Genomic DNA, 21,474 nt, shown 5'->3' with positions numbered 1-21,474 from the left:
CCATCGCCTTAGTTGTGTCCAATTGCTGTGTTTGTCTAGATAACCAGTATGTATGTAATGAAATGAAGTGAGAGGTGGAAACCTATTGCCGTCACTTACCTTGCTGTAGAACTTCATTAAGGAAGCAACTGAGCTTAACATTGCCAATGGTAGGTCGAGTCGCGAGCAATTCATGTCCGTGTTCCATGAGATACTACGGAGGTTTATTCCATCAACAGGAGTATCTCCAGATTGAGTACCGGAGCTCTAGTATAAGTCACTTACCTTTTCTAAACAGTAAGGTAACTTTACGTTACGCTAAGTCTTCATAGGTTTAAATCAGCAAGCTCATTAGTGGTTACGTATTTTGTTGGAAGTCCAAATGAAAATACTATGATACAACTAGCACTGAAACTTCTTTGATGAACTGATTCAAAATGAAAATGTAATCACTAATTTTCAAAATATTTATTTTACATATTAAACACATTTTATCACATACATCGTTACAAAAATTAATTAAAGAATTACGAATGATATAGTAAATCAGCTTATGTGCATGGAATATTGAAATTTATCAATCTTGAAACAGTGTTGTGATAAACAATATTTGTTTCTTCTCATGCTAGTAACATCAACATCTCAAATAAATAAATCTGGATCACACACTATATTGATTTTATGGAATTATGTTATTTATGAAAACATTCTTGCACTTCTCATAAATGGGTTCATTGAAGTGATTTAAAAAGGGACTCTTAAGAAAAATATGTTGATTAGTCAGGGAATGAAAAGTGGACTATTTTAGTACTTAACTCTTAGCGAAATTTCCCGATCTCAAGAACAATGCACGTTTTAACAAAAGTAACTCCTGCATCACAGAAAAACAGGCAGTGCTACTGCACACACATCAGAGTTCAATACGTTTAAATAAAATGGCGATCTAAAAGTAGACTGTGATGTGGCAGAAAAACTCAAAGAACGAAAATGCTAAGGCACAAATGTCTTCAGCTGGTAGTCTCTTGCCCAGGGAGTGTATGACGTAGCATGCAAAAACCCTACTAAATTAAAGACGGAGAAAAGCTATTTTTGCTAAAACACTTTTGTCGTTCTTGGATTACAGATGATACAATTCTTCCACTTTCTGCAGAAATATTTTGGGTACACTGTTAGTCTGACAAATGGAGGTTCACAACTTTTACGATTCAGACGACACTGTTATTGTCTTCCTAAGCCATACGATTCAGCACTCGACGAGAAAGTAAACACCACACTGGTTAGGTACTGCGAAGTGTCGCCGTTATGCACAAGTAGACGGATGCTGGCAGCGGCGGCCGGCGGCGGTGGGAGAGAACACGTGGTTGACCAGCGCCAGCCGCGGTCGCCCCGCTGTGGTAACTATGGATCTTCCACCTTACGTGTTTACCTGTAACAACGAAACCAATCCAATGGACTCACTTCTTTCGTTTCTTTGCACAAACATCTGAAGACCATATTCGAAGCTGCTATTAACATTAAAATCGTGCGCTGTAGATTGCACGGAAAACATTTTGTTGTATAATATCAGCACAAAGCTGCTAAAAGATATTGTTTTACTATATCGAAATTCCTTTAGACACATCGGTTATCATCTGACAGAACCTACATACGGTACAGCAACATCAAGGTACGATGGGCGTTCCATAAGTAACGCAGCACTTTTTTTCTGAAACCAAGATGCTTTTCTACATCTACATCTAAATCTACATTTATACTCCGCAAGCCACCCAACGGTGTGTGGCGGAGGGCACTTTACGTGCCACTGTCATTACCTCCCTTTCCTGTTCCAGTCACGTATGGTTCGCGGGAAGAACGACTGCCGGAAACCCTCCGTGTGCGCTCGAATCTCTCTAATTTTACATTCGTGATCTCCTCGGGAGGTATAAGTAGGGGCAAGCAACATATTCGATACCTCATCCAGAAACGCACCCTCTCGAAACTTGGCGAGCAAGCTACACAGCGATGCAGAGCGCCTCTCTTGCTGAGTCTGCCACTTGAGTTTGATAAACATCTCCTTAACGCTATCACGGTTACCAAATAACCCTGTGACGAAACGCGCCGCTCTTCTTTGGATCTTCTGTATCTTCTCCGTCAACCCGATCAGTTAGGGATCCCACACTGATGCGCAATACTCAATTACAGGTCAGTATTTTGTAAGCCACCTCCTCAACATGGCACCCGCCTTCCCAACAATTAATTTTACATGATCATTCCACTTAAAATCTTTCCGTACGCATACTCAGAGATATTTTACAGAAGTAACTGCTACCAGTTTTTGTTCCGCTATCATATAATCGTACAATAAAGGATCCTTATTTCTATATATTCGCAATACATTACATTTGTCTATGTCAAGGATCAGTTGCCACTTCCTGCACCAAGTGCCAGGCCGCTGCAGATCTTCCTGTATTTCGCTGCAATTTTCTAATGCTGCAACTTCTCTGTATACTACAGCATCATCCGCGAAAAGCCGCATGGAACTTCCGACACTATCTACTAGGTCAATTACATACACTCCTGGAAATTGAAATAAGAACACCGTGAATTCATTGTCCCAGGAAGGGGAAACTTTACTGACACATTCCTGGGGTCAGATACATCACACGATCACACTGACAGAACCACAGGCACATAGACACAGGCAACAGAGCATGCACAATGTCGGCACTAGTACAGTGTATATCCACCTTTCGCAGCAATGCAGGCTGCTATTCTCCCATGGAGACGATCGTAGAGATGCTGGATGTAGTCCTGTGGAACGGCTTGCCATGCCATTTCCACCTGGCGCCTCAGTTGGACCAGCGTTCGTGCTGGACGTGCAGACCGCGTGAGACGACGCTTCATCCAGTCCCAAACATGCTCAATGGGGGACAGATCCGGAGATCTTGCTGGTCAGGGTAGTTGACTTAACCTTCTAGAGCACGTTGGGTGGCACGGGATACATGCGGACGTGCATTGTCCTGCTGGAACAGCAAGTTCCCTTGCCGGTTTAGGAATGGTAGAACGATGGGTTCGATGACGGTTTGGATGTACCGTGCACTATTCAGTGTCCCATCGACGATCACCAGAGGTGTACGGCCAGTGTAGGAGATCGCTCCCCACACCATGATGCCGGGTGTTGGCCCTGTGTGCCTCGGTCGTATGCACTCCTGATTGTGGCGCTCACCTGCACGGCGCCAAACATGCATACGACCATCATTGGCACCAAGGCAGAAGCGACTCTCATCGCTGAAGACGACACGTCTCCATTCGTCCCTCCATTCACGCCTGTCGCGACACCACTGGAGGCGGGCTGCACGATGTTGGGGCGTGAGCGGAAGACGGCCTAACGGTGTGCGGGACCGTAGCCCAGCTTCATGGAGACGGTTGCGAATGGTCCTCGCCGATACTCCAGGAGCAACAGTATCCCTAATTTGCTGGGAAGTGGCGGTGCGGTCCCCTACGGCACTGCGTAGGATCCTACGGTCTTGGCGTGCATCCGTGCGTCGCTGCGGTCCGGTCCCAGGTCGACGGGCACGTGCACCTTCCGCCGACCACTGGCGACAACATCGATGTACTGTGGAGACCTCACGCCCCACGTGTTGAGCAATTCGGCGGTACGTCCACCCGGCCTCCCGCATGACCACTATACGCCATCGCTCAAAGTACGTCAACTGCACATACGGTTCACGTCCACGCTGTCGCGGCATGCTACCAGTGTTCAAGATTGCGATGAAGCTCCGTATGCCACGGCAAACTGGCTGACACTGACGGCGGCGGTGCACAAATGCTGCGCAGCTAGCGCCATTCGACGGCCAACACCGCGGTTCCTGGTGTGTCCGTTGTGCCGTGCGTGTGATCATTGCTTGTACAGCCTCTCGCAGTGTCCGGAGCAAGTATGGTGGGTCTGACACACCGGTGTCAATGTGTTCTTTTTTCCATGTCCAGGAGTGTATATTGTGAAAAGCAATGGTACCATAACACTCCCCTGTGGCACACCAGAGGTTTCTTTAAGGTCTGTAGACGTCTCTCCAGTGAGAACAACATGCTTACTATAAGGAGTTCTTAGCTTTTATCTATCATTCATCAACAACGCTGGACAGCATATCAGAATGTAGTATGACAAACAGATCCGGAAGTGTAGAAGGGCATATTAGGAGGACAATCATACAAAATCTATCCTTCAAAAAGAATTGCGTAGGAAGTTAAATGAAAGGGAATGGCGGTTAAGCCATATAAAAGATTAAGCGTAATCCTCGACAGAGTGCACCTAAAACTGCAGTTCACTTGCTGCAAGATTGCGATAACTAATAATTCAATCACCGGTGCTGAGGTTCATTATAGAAGGAGAACGGCAAGGAGAAAATATACGTGAACGGATAGAAAAGGCTCCGTTAGGCAAGAACCACGTTAACAAAGGGTTAGAATGGTGCAATGATGCTGTATTTAATAATGAGACCACATTCACCGTCTCTTTAGAAGATAGGGGAAATCTATTCGTAGCTACGAATGTGAAGCACGTTCATCTGCATATTAGAATGTTGCCAGACCGGGCCTCGAATCCGTCTTCCCGCCCTGGGCTTAAGCGCTTCGGCTATCCGTGCACAAATCACAGCCACAACCAAAGCTCCACACGACGTCGTCCTTGCGTCATAGCCTGCTACTCGTACTTGACGTACACTGATGAACATTACCTCCACTGCCCATAGCGAGGTTCAAAGCCTCCTCATGGTGTTACGAGCAAGAGTAACGAATGTGCATCCATTGTAGCGAAGATTAGGGCCAGAAGTGCTGAATACAGTGATATAAGCGGTTCTGACAAAGGGCACATTGATGTGGCACTGCTACTGGAAACGAGGATCTCTTAAACGGCAAAGTTTGTCGGCTGTTTGCGTACATTCATTGAAATTTTATTTCGTTGTTACATTTACATGCGGAAAACACCACTGGAAATATGGACTTGAACGAATATTAATGACAACCTTCGTAAAAGGCTTATTTAGATTTCACAAATATTGAACACGTGGAGTGTGTCACATTGTGTACGTTTTTAAGGGTAATATTAATGAACTACGTTAAACGGAACCGACTGGTGTTTGGGAAGATGAATAGAAGGTATAGATTTCTTTGCAAATGTTCTCGTAGAACTGTAGTATGTTCCTTGAGCGCATAATGACTGATACCAGTCATAGTTGCACATATGTAACTGAACTGTTTGTCTCAACCCCAATTATCTTATTCATGTCCAGGCGCATTACAAAAGAATACACCGATATTGTCGGTACAGAGAATAAGTGTGAACTGATAGGATTGAGAAACTATAGCCCCTTAGGAAATAGCTTGAACACGGGATGACACAGTAGATCGTACGTCCTGTTTACATGGTATCTACTGAAAGACAAACGTTTGCTACATTTTGACAGATTCAAATGTATCTGCTACAAATACAGCACCGAATAATGTTGACTATATCAGTATACTGTTTTAAAGGAAAACGCGAAACCATCAGTGCAACAACTAATACGATATTGTAATTTAAAGCACATAGGTCCGATATGAACTTATAATGAAGAAGGTCACTCGCAGTCATGTAGCCACCCAAACAAGTCCTCAGAAGTAAGAGTAACTTTGGGCGTGCCCCAAGAAAGTGTTATAGGACCGTGACATTTGGTATGTATGTAAACGGTACTGTAGACGCCGGCCGCGGTGGTCTAGCGGTTCCAGGCGCTACAATATGGAACCGAGCGACCACTGCGGTCGCAGGTCCGAATCCTGCCTCCGGCATGGATGTGTGTGCTGTCCTTAGATTAGTTAGGTTTAAGTAGTTCTAAGTTCTAGGGGACTGACGACCTCAGATGTTAAGTCCCATAGTGCTCAGAACCATTTGAATCACTTTTGATACTGTAGACAACATCGGAAGTGCCATGAGGCTTTTCACAGATGATGCTACGCAGGAGGAAATGCGGAGGATGGAAGCTTGCTGCAGAGTGTGGCAATAGATCCTCAACATAAACAAGTTGAATGGCCACATAACACTAATAGCAGGAAAGGTAGATGCCGGACTGAGATTAACTTGAGAAACCTCAGGTAATATAGTCCACTAAAAAAGCAGGTCGCTCGCAGAACTCTCGTACGACCAATACTTCAATATAGATCGTCAGTAGGGGATAGATGGAGGAAACAAGATGCTCGGAAGAATAGCAGCATATTTCGTTACACATTCCGATGGTAAGCACGAAAGCGTCACAAAGGTGACCAATCAACTTCAATGGCAGACGCTGTAACAGAGGCGTCCTGCCTTGCGGTGTGGTTTACTGTTAAAGAGTTCGGTGATCGTACGTTCCTAGAAGAATCAATAAATATAACGCTACCTCAAATGTATACCTCGCGAAAAAATACAGGAACTAAAAGTTAGACGAATTCGAGCCAACTAGGAGGCATGATGGCGGTCGTTCTTCCGGCGAGACGACGCTTCATCCAGTCCCAAACATGCTCAATGGGAGACAGATCCGGAGATCTTGCTGGCTAGGGTAGTTGACTTACACCTTCTAAAGCACGTTGGGTGGCACGGGATACATGCGGACGTGCATTGTCCTGTTGGAACAGCAAGTTCCCTTGCCGGTCTAGGAATGGTCGAACGATGGGTTCGATGACGGTTTGGATGTACCGTGCACTATTCAGTGTCCCCTCGACGATCACCAGAGGTGTACGGCCAGTGTAGGAGATCGCTCCCCACACCATGATGCCGGGTGTTGGCCCTGTGTGCCTCGGTCGTATGCAGTCCTGATTGTGGCGCTCACCTGCACGGCGCCAAACACGCATTCGACCATCATTGGCACCAAGGCAGAAGCGACTCTCATCGCTGAAGACGACACGTCTCCATTCGTCCCTCCATTCACGCCTGTCGCGACACCACTGGAGGCGGGCTGCACGATGTTGGGGCGTGAGCGGAAGACGGCCTAACGGTGTGCGGGACCGTAGCCCAGCTTCATGGAGATGGTTGCGAATGGTCCTCGCCGATACTCCAGGAGCAACAGTGTCCCTAATTTGCTGGGAAGTGGCGGTGCGGTCCCCTACGGCACTGCGTAGGATCCTACGGTCTTGGCGTGCATCCGTGCGTCGCTGCGGTCTGGTCCGAGGTCGACGGGCACGTGCACCTTCCGCCGACCACTGGCGACAACATCGATGTACTGTGGAGACCTCACGCCCCACGTGTTGAGCAATTCGGCTGTACGTCCACCCGGCCTCCCGCATGCCTACTATACGCCCTCGCTCAAAGTCCGTCAACTGCACATACGGTTCACGTCCACGCTGTCGCGGCATGCTACCAGTGTTAAAGACTGCGATGAAGCTCCGTATGCCACGGCAAACTGGCTGACACTGACAGCGGCGGTGAGCAAATGCTGCGCAGCTAGCGCCAGGCGATGGCCAACACCGCGGTTCCTGGTGTGTCCGCTGTGCCGTGCGTGTGATCATTGCTTGTACAGCCCTCTCGCAGTGTCCGGAGCAAGTATGGTGGGTCTGACACACCGGTGTCAATGTGTTCTTTTTTCCATTTCCAGGAGTGTATTATTGCAGCCAAGAATGAAAGGGGATTTAAGGCACAGCATGTTTAGTCTCTTTAGTATAAAATGAACAGTGATCGTATTTTGAATTACAATGTCGTCTTTGTACGGCTCTACTGGAAGTTTTACAACATGATTATCGTACGCCACACAAGAACTATAAAATGTGTGGTATCTCCGTCCACAGAAACTGCGAGTGTGTGTGTTTCTTTCACCAGGTACATTCAATATGATGTCCGTCAGTTGTAAATTTAGATTACAAGCTTCTTTGTTTAGCACATAACGATCGAGGCACATTCAGAGAGCGTTTGAGAAGAAAAAGGTTACAGCCTATTCAGTACTGTGTCTCACATAATCGGGTACAGTCGGTATGTAGTGGTAAACAATAGTCTTTGTCTTTATCCGCTCGTGGTATTATAAAGGGACAATATAAAGCAGTAACCGGATAAATATACGAAGCTATGATGACGAAATAAGTGGTATATACCGGGTGATCAAAAAGTCAGTATAAATGTCAAAACTTAAACCACGGAATAATGTAGATAGAGACGTAAAACTTGACAGACATTCTTGGGCTTGGAATGACATGGGGTTTATTAGAACAAAAAAAAGTTCAGAAAGTGTCCGACAGATGGCGCTGGACAGCAAAACGTCAGTGACTGAGCATGACAATCGTGTATAAAAGGAGCTGAAATGAGAGAGAGAATCAGATGCGCCAGCAGTCGCAGCATGTTGACATTACCAGAAAAGGCGCTGTTAGTGAAGCTGTATTATCAGAATGGGGAATGTGCCAGTTCAGCGTTACGATCCTATCGCCACAGGAAGCGCATTCGAACGGGTAAAGGTCCGTTGACAAGTGCAGCTGTGGCGAGAATGATTTCGAAGTTCGAAGCCACGGGTTGTTTAGACGATAGACCCCTAGTGGCCGATCGAGCACAAGGTGTAATGCTGCTGAGACAGTTTAGGAAGAAATGGAGACTGTAGCGGGTTCGTCTAAGCACGGGGAAGTCAGCGCTCGTGCAGTTGCATATCACACCGGCATTCCATACACTATTCTTTGGTTGGCACTTACGCGTACCCTCCGATGCTATCCGTACAAAATCCATCCTTATCATGAACTGTTACCTGGCGATTTAGTGAAGCGAAGGGCATTTGGTATGTGGGCGTTTCAAAAAATGTCGTTTGGTTGAGTAACGTGTTGTCGACCGACGAAGTTCATTTCACGCTCCGAGGGTCTTTCAACTGCAGAATTTGGGCTACCAAAAATCTTAAACTGTCATGGAAACTCCATTTCACGACGAGAAAGTCACGGTAAGGGTTGGATTAACCACATTACCGTTATCGGGCCTTTTTTCTTCGAGGAAAGTGATTCTGGTTTTGTAATTGGTACCGTGACGGGTGAGAGGTACGCCGATATGTTACAGAATCGCATCATCCCCAGCCTGCTGGAACGTACGATGTTTATGCAGGATGGCGCTCCACCCCACATTGCTAGACGCGTGAAAGATCTCTTGCGCGCGTCGTTTGGTGCTGATCGTGTGCTCAGCCGCCATTTTCGTCATGCTTGGCCTCCCAGGTCCGCACACCTCAGTCCGTGCGATTTTTGTCTTCGGGGTTACGTGAAGTGTATCGTGATCGACCGACATCTCTAGGGATGCTGGAAGACAACATCCGACACCTATGCCTCACCATAACTCCGGACATGCTTTACAGTGCTGTTCACATTATTCCTCGACCACAGCTATTGTTGATAAATGATGGTGGACATATTGAACATTTCCTGTAAAGAACATCATCTTTGCTTTGGATTACTTTGTTATGCTAATTATTGCTATTCTGGTCAGATGAAGGCATCTGTCGCACATTCTTTGAACTTTTGTATTTTTTTGGTTCTAATAAAACCCCATGTCATTCCAAGCATGTGTGTAAATTTGTACGTCTCTATCTACATTATTCCGTGATTTATTCAGTTTTCAAATTATACTGACTTTTTGATCGCCCAGTACATTATATACTGGCAGATACAAAGGATTCCTCGAATCTGGCGGAAATAGGTTTATGAATCTGGAAGAGGGAAAAGTAGAGGGATGGGGTGAGAGGGAGTAGCTTATAATGGAGAGTAATTGGAGAACTCGCTCTCACCTGCTATACAAGGATCAGAGAGCACGCGGCACCCATTAGGACGACTGCTGCACCCAGCCGGTGCCACAGAGGAGCCGCTTCGCTGTTGGCGTTCGCGATGAGTCCCAGGTCCTGGACTTCAGGTTCTGCAACAGACACAGGTGTTTACATCACTGTAATTGTTTAAATGGCTCTGAGCACTATAGCACTTAACTTCTGAGGTCATCAGTCCCCTAGAACTTAGAACTACTTACACCAAACTAACCTAAGGACATCACCCACATCCATGCCCGAGGCAGGATTCGAACTTGCGACCGTAGCGGTCGCGCGGTTCCAGACTGTAGCACCTAGAACCGCTCGGCCATCCCGGCCGGGCCACTGTAATGTATCACCACAAACTTAACAACAACTTCCTTTCCTGACTGAAATTAAAAAATCTGTCCACCATAATAGTGAAAAAACCATCATATTCGTATTTATTCATTTGATTGTGAATAGAAAGACAAGCAATTTATTTACAGCCATTTGTTTGTTGTGCAGTGATGTTAACTACAACAATGTCAAAATATTAAGAACTGGTTTATTCCTCGCAAGACGTCCAAACATAGGCCTCAATGTGAGGAAGAAATTTCTGATACTGTACGCATAGAGTACAGAATTGTATGCGAGTGAGTCGCTTTTTGCGGGAAAAAAAAGATAATAGAATGGAACCATTTGGCTTTGTGGAAGAACGCTGAAAATGAAACGGCTTAACAGGATACGAAATTGGGAGGTTCCGCACAGACCCGTCAATAATAGAAACTGAGGAAAAGCACTCTCTAGATGAATGGACAGTTTGTTAAATCTATTTAGACGTCAGTGAATAACTGCAGTGGTACTAGAAAGTGCCGCATAAGACAAGAAAGGTATTGGACTGCAATAAATAATCCGGGGGGGGGGGGGGGGGGAGGGGGCGTTAGAACTAACTGCAACACTGAGACTAGGAGGGTGACACAGGACATTAAAATTTATATTTTAACTGGGTGTCGACCATGTCCAAGTGGAGCATTTGGATTCCATAAATATCATTAACATTTTGATAGTGATTAAAATTCTTCTGGATTCTTAAAAATTCTTCTACGTTCTTATATCATTAACGTTTATTTAAAAGAAGTCTAGATGTTGTTGTAATCTTCAGTCCTGAGACTGGTTTGATGCAGCTCTCAACGCTATCCTGTGCATGCTTCTTCATCTCCCAGAACGTACTGCAGCCTACATCTTTCTGAATCTGCTTAGTGTATTCATCTCTTGGTCTCCCTCTACGATTTTTAGCTTCCACGCTGCCCTCCAATACTAAATTTGTGATCCCTTGATGCCTCAGAACATGCCCTACTAACCGATCCCTTCTTCTAGTCAAGTTCTGTCACAGACTCCCCTTCTCTCCAATCATATTCAGTACCTCCTCATTAGTTATGTGATCTACCCATCTAATCTTCAGCATTCTTCTGTAGCACCACATTTCAAAAGCTTCTATTCTCTTCTTGTCCAAACTAGTAATCGTCCATGTTTCACTTCCATACATGGCTACACTCCATACAAATACTTTCAGGAATGACTTCCTGACACTTAAATCTATACTCGATGTTAACAAATTTCTCTTCTTCAGAAACGCTTCCCTTGCCATTGCCAGTCTACATTTTATATCCTCTCTACTTCGACCATCATCAGTTATTTTGCTCCCCAAATAGCAAAACTCCTTTACTACTTTAAGTGTCTCATTTCCTAATCTAATTCCCTCAGTATCACCCGATTTAATTTGACTACATTCCATTATCCTCGTTTTGCATTTGTTGATGATCATCTTGTATCCTCCTTTTAAGACACTGTCCATTCCGTTCAACTGCTCTTCCAAATCCTTTGCTGTCTCTGACACAATTACAATGTCATCGGCGAACCTTACAGTTTTTATTTCTTCTGCATGGACTTTAATACCTACCCCGAATTTTTCTTTTAAGTGCTTGCTCACTATACGGATTGAACAACATAGGGGAGAGGCTACAACCCTTTCTAACTCCGTTCCCAACCACTGCTACCCTTTCATGTCCCTCGACTCTTATAACTGCCATCTGGTTTCTGTACGAATTGTAAATAGCCTTTCGCTCCCTGTATTTTACTCCTGCCGCCTTCAGAATTTGAAAGAGAATATCAACACTGTCAAAAGCTTTCTCTAACTCTACAAATGCTAGAAACGCAGGTCTGCCTTTTCTTAATCTACCTTTTAAAATAAGTCGTACGGTCAGTATATGAACAACGAAACAGAATTTAAATTTATCATGAATCGGCTTCGGGTACACTTGCTAACGGTCAGTATCCGGTACAGCTTCTATCTTTCCTGAAACTGACTCTGGACCAATACTTTTTTTGTGGTGCTGGACAGGCTCGTAGATATGCCTAAGAAGAACATAACTTTTTCTCTATTCTAGGTGCGAAATACACACATCGCGAAGGAGTTATGCAAATTGGTCGCCAACTGATGTTCATATAGCTACCGACGAAAAATACACATTTGTGAACTTTGCTGGCCAGTGCCTAAATATGTGACACTGCAACGCAATTTCTCTGCGCAGCTGGTACGGGTGTTTGTGTATGAGAAATCGGTTGGAAACTTTCCTCATGTCAACACGTTGTAGGTGTCGCCACCGGCGCCAACCTTGTGTGAATGTTCTGAAAAGCTGATCGTTTGCATATCACAGCACCTTCTTCCTGTCGGTTAAATTTCGCGTCTGTAGCACGTTAGCTTCGTGGTGTAGCAATTTTAATGGCCAGTAGTGTAAATGTGGTAAAATACACAACAAATAAAGCTAAATAAAATACGGCCTGACGTTCAGAAGCAACAAATTTAAATACAAAAATTTCTTAATAACGTTTATGAAATGCTGGTTTGTCTGATAAAGTGGACTCGCAATCCGGAGAAAAGAATTTCAAATCCCAGACAGACCATCCTGTATTAAAATTGCCGTGTTCAATCTAAGGCTGTGATCACTATTGGCACCGACGTTGGAGTTGACTCCGACAAGCGACGTCGGCCGCAGACGGCCTGTCTATTTATCAAATCAGTACTGCAGTACGTATGCTCTCCCAGTACAACAGATTTCAGTACCCGAACATTAGACTTTGGACGAACGGTCGGCGGAATTCAAAACAGTTGGATTGTGAGAAATTCATAAACTTACTGTGTTAGTACAGGGAAACGGAAATTGTGGGATCCTGAGGACGGTCAATATATAACAGCGTATATCTCGGAATACATTGTCTGAAATGGCTACTTTATCGCGAACTTGAAGTGCTACATTGTGAAATAGTTTGTAAAAAGTAATTCGTTATTTTTATAATGAAATGTTGTCATTCTATTGTCATTTCAGATGTCGAAAACTATTTCTTTATCACCTAGGAAATATATCTGAAGCACAAGAGGTTCGAGTCCACCTCGGGCATAGGTGTGTTTGTTGTTCTTAGCGTAAGTTAGTTTAAATTAGTGTAAGTAGTGTGTAAGTCTAGGAGCCGATGACTTCAGCAGTTTGGTCCCTTAGGAATTCACACTCATTTGAACATTTTTTTTTGCTTACTACGGACTGATTGGATTAATAGAAGGATGCAGATGGTTTGCGAGCGAATTCAGTTTAAAAACTGTACCCTGCTCATCATACTACTTCACCAGGCCTAGTGTGACGTCCTGTACCGAGTGGTGCTTTGCTAGAACTGAAGTTAATAAGAGATGTAGAACAAATTCAGTTTTTCGAACAAGGAACCAGATGGTTACAATCAAAGGTGCTCAGATAGATCAAAACGGGAGCTGCAATTATCGTATGGGAGGGAATCTAGGTAGATATTCTAATGCGTTAATGCGTAACAGATTTACGCTGGACACAATAGGTACAATTTTGGCCACCAGGTTGAAGTCTGGCGCTTTGAATGCAAGAAAGACCTACCGAAATATTTCCATATGCGTCTGGGCAGAAAAGGTCAAAAAAGTGCGAAAGGCACTATGTTGATATTGTTATTAACCGCCTCTTACACAGTTTGTTCAATACGTGCACTGGAGACGCTGACGAGATACTGTACAGTGCCAGAATTGCTACTGGTGGCCAAAGATAGAACTATTTTCTCCATTGTAAATTGGATGCCTATTAACGATTTAGCGTATCTGCCAGGTTTCACTGCCATATAGTAACAACAGCCCACACTGGACCTCTATCGGTAGCTCCACTTCCGTTAAAATCACCTTGAACCTTGTTCAAAAAATTTATGTCGTTTTATGTTGTATTAGAGCGCCACTCAGTAGACGATCTCACACTGCGAATGGTGAGATAGTATAACGAGCAGGATAGAAGTTTTAAATTGGGCTCGTTCGCAAGCCACCGATATTCTTCAAGAAATTAAGAAGGATTAATTAAAGTATGTTATTCTAAGGTAGCGAAAAGCACTTTTCCAAGCTGGGTTTTTTCTTTGTGTCACCAAGTATCATTTCGAGTTTGTAATATAAGGCTTCTTTCTTCATTCTCATGTATTCGCAAGACTGGTCTGGTTGTTCCAGTAACTGAGGAAATGATGTATGGTTTTCGTCACGTTCTTTTCGAGGCAGATGCAGTAATACATGCAAAATAGCAAAGGCCGGGATGAATGGCTCGTCTCTAAGAACAGAAGCGTTGTAGCATGCACCCCGTCACAAGCTCACGAATGAGGTCGGACGCAGCGTGACCAAGCTGCCAGTCGATGTTTCCGCGTGACCTCTGGCGGTGGCGTCTCGCGATCGTTGCCGGAGCCTTTGTGTCCGCAGCCTAAGTCGATTAATATGGATACTGGGATGGCTGACCTCCTAAAGGACGCAACCGATTTCCTCCTGAACACTAGTCCTGATACTCTCGACGTCGACAGTGCGTGGAAATCTTAACCTGCTTGTTCTTTCAGTTTCCTATCGCAATAAACACTTGAGAGGTACTTTCTTTGACACCATTACTGACCAGGAGACGCGAAAGCAACATCTCGAATGCGACCAAAGAAGACATGGAGCTTCGACGGAACAATTGAAAGAGAGGTAACTGGAAAGGTTCGTATACAGAACAATACGAAATACGTGATTCTTGAGTTTCTCCCGGCGTATTTGATAATCAAAATATCCACGGGTGTACTGTCGGTCTATAGTGTCCAACGGGCACAATATTTCGGCGATCAAACATGTCGCCATCATCAGGTGGACTGACGGACTGAGCTCCTGTGAACGCGCCGGCACGGAGATCCGTACGCTATGACTGCTCAGGGGGAACTGGGTTCGGTCGCGCTGTCGCTGTCGCTGTCGCTGCACAGGTGAGGGTGGACCCTCGGCTTGAGTAGGAAGTTCTAGCGCTGATGCGCTTCGCCTTCCTCATGGCGGTGTGGCGAGTGGAGTCTTGGCGGTAGTGAAAGGCTTGGCGTTGTGCATATTTTTTTTTTTATAATAAAGAAGACAGAAGAGTGAGAGAGAGACAGTAGAAGAGGAGGAAAACGAAAGGCCTCAAGTAACTGGCCTGGTGACGTTTTATATATATATATATATATATATATATATATATATATATATATATATATATATATATAGTAGAAGGGACAGTAAGAGAAGCAGGAAGACGAAAGGCTCAATTGACAAGCCAGACTATAACGAGATTGAAGAGAAGAAGTGGAAGGGAGAATGAGAGAAGAAGATCAGAAAAACGATGACCACCGATTCGTATGCCGACACGGACGGTGAGGCAGACACTCGTAGAATGATGGTTTGGGGAACCAATAAGTGAGATGGGAGAGGTCCCAGGAGAAGAAAGCATAGGGAGTGTTTGGATTACTAGAGCAAGGAGGGAAAAGGACGAGAGAACATAGAGGAGGCGTTGAGCAGCTGGCGTCGACAGGTGGAAAAAGAAAAGATGGAAAGGTGTGGAGCAGGAAGGGAAGGGAGAAGGGGGGGCCAGGTATCAGTGGGCAAGGAGGTCAGGCCATCGGGTGGTGGCCAGGTGATGGAGGCGGGTGCCAAGGGAAAGGATGAGAGGATTAGCTGATTGGCGGGAGTGGTGATAAAAGGAAATGGCGGAGGAGCAGACGCGATCGTGAAGGAGGGGGACACCAGCAAGCAAATGAAGTTCGCGGGTGGGGAAACGGTATGGGAGTCGGAGGGCAAGCCGGAGAGCACGGTTCTGCACCGTCTGGAGACGGTGGAGATGCGTGGGAGCGGCGTTGCCCCACACAACTGAAGCATATTCAAGGATGGGACGGATCAGGGATGTGTAGAGGAGGATGCCGAGATGCTGGGGAAGAGAGGAAGATGGATTTATGAAGGGATAGAGCTGACCCAGGCGCCCCAAGGCCTTGCGCCGGATGTCTTCAATGCGGGGACGCCAGGTGACTGCCCTGTCCAGGGTGACCCCCAGATATTTGGCAGTCTTTGCCCATGGGGCAGGTGTGCCAAGGACAGTGACGGGGGGGTAGTTGGGGTTCGGTCGCGGCTGCGGCCGATTTAAATACCCTCCGCCCGCGGCGCGCTCCCTCCGCCGTCCGCGCCACGGTAGCGCGGTGGAACAGATTGCGACGGCGTCTGAGATACACACCAACATCAAATTCACTATGGAGACTGAAACGGAGGGTAAATTACCTTTCCTTGACGTCTTGGTCAGGAGAAGGGCTGACGGCACCTTAGGTCATGGGGTGTATCGAAAGACAACACACACTGATCTGTATTTGCACGCAGACAGCTGCCACCATCCTCCACAGAGGAGTGGGGTACTTAAAACTCTAGTACATAGGGCGCGCACTATCTCTGACACAGAGTGTCTACCCCAGGAACTGGAACATCTGAGAACTGTATTTCGAAAAAATGGGTACTCAGAGTGGCAGATCCAACGTGCTCTCCGCCCAACCACTGCATCACAACCTGTTGAGATGGATGAAGTCACGAGGGAGGAGGTAGGCACTGCATTTATTCCATACACAGGCACACTCTCGGGGAAAATCGCCCGCATTCTGAAGAAACACCGGGTCGGAACTGTGTTTTGTCCTCCGAATAAAACTCGTGCACTGTTGGGGAGCGCCAAAGATGACCTCGGTTTGAGGAAGGCCGGAGTGTACCAGATTCCGTGTCAATGTGGCAAGTCGTATATTGGTCAGACGATGCGTACCGTCGAGGATCGATGCCGTGGACACCAGAGGCACACTCGACTGATGTATCCGAGCAAGTCGGAGGTCGCTGAACATTGTTTGTCAGAAAATCACGCTATGGAGTATGACCGCACGAGGATTCTGGTACAGACGTCGAGATACTGCGACAGCGTTGTTAGAGAGGCCATCGAAATTCGCACCAATGACGACCTCATAAACCGTGACTGTGGCTATAATCTTAGCAAGGCTTGGGAACCAGCGATTGGGTTAATCAAGAGTAAATCGAGCAAACTCATAGTTGTGACGGCCACGGCGGACAGAGCCATCACACCGACGTCATCTCAGACGCCGTCGCAATCTGTTCCACCGCGCTACCGTGGCGCGGACGGCGGAGGGAGCGCGCCGCGGGCGGAGGGTATTTAAATCGGCCGCCGCCGCGACCGAACCCAGTTCCTCCTGAGCAGCCATAGCGTACGGATCTCCGTGCGGGCGCGTTCACAGGAGCTCAGTCCGTCAGTTCACCTGATGATGGCGACATGTTTGATCGCCGAAATATTGTGCCCCTTGGACACTATAGACCGGCAGTACACCCGTGGATATTTTGATTAATACGAAATACGTATCAATAACCATTAGACGCATTGGCACAGTTATAATTTTTCGCGGTTGCTCACCTCCCGTCAAGGCTCCTGGAATAATTGCTTTTATTTCTGGCTTTGCGGTTAGAGAGTTATACAGCCATCTGGAAGGCTGAGTTTTAATTGTTGTTGCTACCAGAATTTATTCCTTGGTAGAAGTACCGAAATGGAGAACGCGCAGTCACGTTACAACAAATTAAACTTCTATCCCAGAGAGGAGTAGCGGTTTCGTCTGTTAATGCTGCTTTAACGAAAAGGATATCGACCTAATGACCACATGCCACTGCAGTATTGTCGGAAAGTTTTGAATAACCTACAAACTGCTTTCAGTCTAATGAACACATGCCACCACGGTACTCTCGGGAAGTGGTGAATAATCTAGAATCTGCTTTCAGTCGTCAAAGCGAGGTCCTCCGTTCACTGTAACATTAAAAAACGGAATCTACATTTGTTGTTCGCACTTCATAATACACACTGTTATGCATTCGTTGTATACATAATAACAATATTATTCGCCAGTAATAAATACGGTAATATGTATACAACATAAATATATCAAAATGTACAAAATATATATCTGTGCTTCTGGCTAAAGCATTACTTGAACAATATGTATGAATTATTTCTAAGTATTTTTCTTGCGCTAATGTGTTCTTATATTAGAGACATATTTCAAACTGTCTAAAAAATGTAATAAAACTTGCTTGAACTGTAGCCGGCCACTGTGCCCGAGCGGTTCTAGGCGCTTCAGTCTCGAACCACGCGACCGCTACGGTCGAAGGTTCGAATCCTGGTTCGGGCATGAATATGTGTACTGTCCTTAGGTTAGTTAGATTTACGTAGTTCTCTAAGATCTAGGGGACGATGACCTCAGATGTTAAGTCCCATAGTGCTCAGAGCCATTTGAACTATTTGCATGAACCGTAATTTCATGTCAACGATATTACATAAATCCGTCTATGGCTGAAACGAATCGGTGTATTTTCACAAGTTTTAGAAAAAGCAAGGAGCGAAGCTCCTCTCAGGTAACTGAATCTCCCCACTTCTCTTGTCTCCACGGAACGGAGCAGATAATTTGTATAAGTGTGTCTTAGTAGATGTAGATATGAGTTATAATTAAATATGTTAAAAATGGTTCACATTCTTCTTAGCATTTATAACTAAAAGTTCTTTGCGCAATTATTAAGCTGACATTAATTATGATTTTATAAAAATTTGTTTCAGAAAAATTATCTGGAATGAGATTTTCACTCTGCAGCGGAGTGTGCGCTGATATGAAACTTCCTGGCAGATTAAAACCGTGTGCCCGACCGAGACTGGAACTTGGGACCTTTGCCTTTCGCGGGCAAGTTCTCTACCATCTGAGCTACCTTATTTCTTTTTTTCATTTTTTTCGCTTTTGTTCGTTGTATATGCTCGGGGCGGACGTCGTAAGACATCCGATGAAGTTCGTTACTCAGTTCTTGTATTACAGAGGGCAGCTAACCCTCTAACCGAACACGCTGAGCTACCGTGCCGGCAGCTATCGAAGCACGACTCACGCTCGGTACCCACATCTTTACTTCTGCCAGTATCTCGTCTCCTACCTTCCTAACTTTACAGAAGCTCTCCTGCGAACCATGCAGAGCACTTGCCCGCGAAAGGCGAAGGTTCCGAGTTCGAGTCTCGGTCTGGCACACAGTTTTAATCTGCCAGGAAGTTTCAAAATTATCTGGAACCGCGATCTCAGCAGATCATCGTAAAGAGCAACATTGTGCCAAATGTAGATCTATTCATCCATGTATTTCGTTCTGCTATAAGAAAAGTGCATCCCTGAAATTATTTCGTACTATTTAACAGATACCTGTGATTATTTTGAGCAAGCGCAAAGTACGTATGATCTGGCCATTGTCTCCGGAGTCTGAATCTGCTGCTTTCGTTTCTATCAGATACAGGCCCCACAAAAGTGACACTGGTGTTAAATTACGGGTCCTAAACGATAAAAACATCAGGAGCCAATTTTATTCTAATATCATTGTGCTCTTTTTAGAAGCGTATGAGATGCATTAGGAAGATTGCGCACCGACATCACCAATGACCACTGCTCCTCTGCTCAATGATGTAAGAACTAAATTCTTTTAGCAATTTGATTTTTACAAATTTTGCTACTTTATTCAAATACCTAAGCATAAAAAAGAAAAAAAACGCGTCTGGTGCAGTGGTTTAGAGAAAACAGTAATTGCGTCACATTACGAAACTTATCTGGTATAAGTTACGTCGTTGTACTAGGTTCAGCTGATTAGTATTAACGGTGTAATACCTGCTGACAGGTCCGTAGGTAGAAATGTTCGTTCATTCGTCTTCAGGTTCTCACTAGGTTTTTTTTCTCTCTCATTTAACTATGTTTCCCGTTCCTTTCTTCTACTATCAGTATATTCTGATGATTCTTAATTCATCTACAAATCTCGCGCGCGTTATCTTCCCCCATCAACCTTGTCTTCTACGTCATTATGAATAATGCACTTAAATCTCAAAATATGGCCTATCAAATCATTTTTCTTTTCATCAACTGCTTCAGAGCCTCTTTGCCAGCTACTTTTATGTCCGTTTTACCTTTTATAAGCCTTCAACCTCTACAAATATTACCTATCAAATGTCTGTATGATCAGTCTGATTGTTACTCTACCACTCTCCTTACGCAATTTTAATCATATTCCTTTGCAGTCCAATATTACTGTTGCTAAAACTCGTTCAAATGGCTCTAAGCACTATGAGACTTAACAGCGGAGGTCATCACTCCCCTAGACTTAGAACTACTTAAACTTAACTAACCTAAGGACATCACACACATCCATGCCCGAGGCAGGATTCGAATCTGCGATCGTAGCAGCAGCGTGGTTCCGGACTGAAGCACCTAGAAGCGCTCGGCCACAGCGGCTGGCCTACTGTTTCTAGTTAGCAGATATTTTTACGTGAATGCGCCTTCGGCCAAAGCAAGTTGGTACAGTACAGTAGTGCAGGTAGTGTCACTTTCTATGAGACCTTCCAAATTTTAGAACTGTAGAACGCCTTTAAGAGTCTTTGACCGCGTTATTACATTTTACGGCGTATCATTATGAGGTATTATTACGAGCCTACCCCTTTCTGTATTAAATTTTAATAGCACCGACAGTTTCAAAGACGACTAAGTGCTAGCGATGTTAATAAACGTAGAAGAGGCAGAAACGAAATTTCCATCTTTTCACTATAAATTGTCTCAGACAATTTTAAGATACAGAACAACAGTAATATAAATTAGCAACAGATTCCTGTGATATAAATCTGACAGGAAAGTGAATAGGGTGGTTTCATGCAAAGCTGCTATGTACAATGCTTGATGACACCACAACACAAAATTCTATTGTTTGTGTAAATCAGACTTGCGGAGCACATGCAATAAAGTTCCAGAAAACCCCTCTATAAACTATTGTGTTTGTCGAAACATATTAGAAAAACTTGAAATAAGGTTATACTCTTCGAGAAACTCTAAAAACATTTTAGGGAAAAAGAATTCGAAATGAATGTGTGCCGCTCTCGAGGACATGCGCTGTGCTATTACATCTCACAGTATCATGTACTTTCAGCTGTATCCGTTTGAGCCATTAATAACGATAGACTCTGTATCTAGGGGGGGAGGGGGGAGGGTGTAGTTGATATTGCATAATTTTCTTCAAAGAGGTAAGCATTATAAGTCAAGTAGGCCTACACCCTCTCAAACACCACTTTACACTGACTAAGAACAGCTGTGGCTTACAACGAGCTGCTCGACCACTGAACCTCTTTCTTTCCAACTTCCTACGTAGTTTTTGTGGTGGTTGTGGTGCTGCTAGCACTTCGGAACTCACGAGTTGTTATTAACACTGTTTCATGTGATTTTTTAAAACCTCCCTCTGCAATGCTCGACGGTCGCTTCCCATCCGTACATGATGTCCGACAGGTCTTGGTTAAGTCGTGCTTTTTCCACTTCACAGAAACAT

At 44.9% G+C, this 21,474-nt stretch overlaps 1 protein-coding gene across 4 annotated transcripts in view; it reads right to left on the bottom strand.

Moving 5' to 3' along the window:
* Positions 1–432: 432 nt before the first annotated feature.
* LOC126272310 (lachesin) overlaps positions 433–21,474 on the bottom strand; it is an 853,630-nt gene continuing 832,588 nt past the window's right edge. For all 4 annotated transcript variants that reach the window (XM_049975090.1, XM_049975087.1, XM_049975088.1 and 1 more), the window contains 2 exons: positions 9,705–9,829; positions 433–1,405 (listed from right to left, as the gene is read on the bottom strand). In XM_049975090.1, coding sequence (XP_049831047.1) covers positions 9,708–9,829 — 122 coding nt within the window. In that variant the 3' untranslated portion in view covers positions 433–1,405; positions 9,705–9,707. The remainder of the gene's footprint in view (positions 1,406–9,704; positions 9,830–21,474) is intronic.

This window comes from Schistocerca gregaria, chromosome 5 (genome assembly GCF_023897955.1).
Source record: "Schistocerca gregaria isolate iqSchGreg1 chromosome 5, iqSchGreg1.2, whole genome shotgun sequence".
In the NCBI taxonomy this organism is placed as follows: domain Eukaryota; kingdom Metazoa; phylum Arthropoda; class Insecta; order Orthoptera; family Acrididae; genus Schistocerca; species Schistocerca gregaria.
This window is presented reverse-complemented; position numbering and strand designations above follow the sequence as displayed.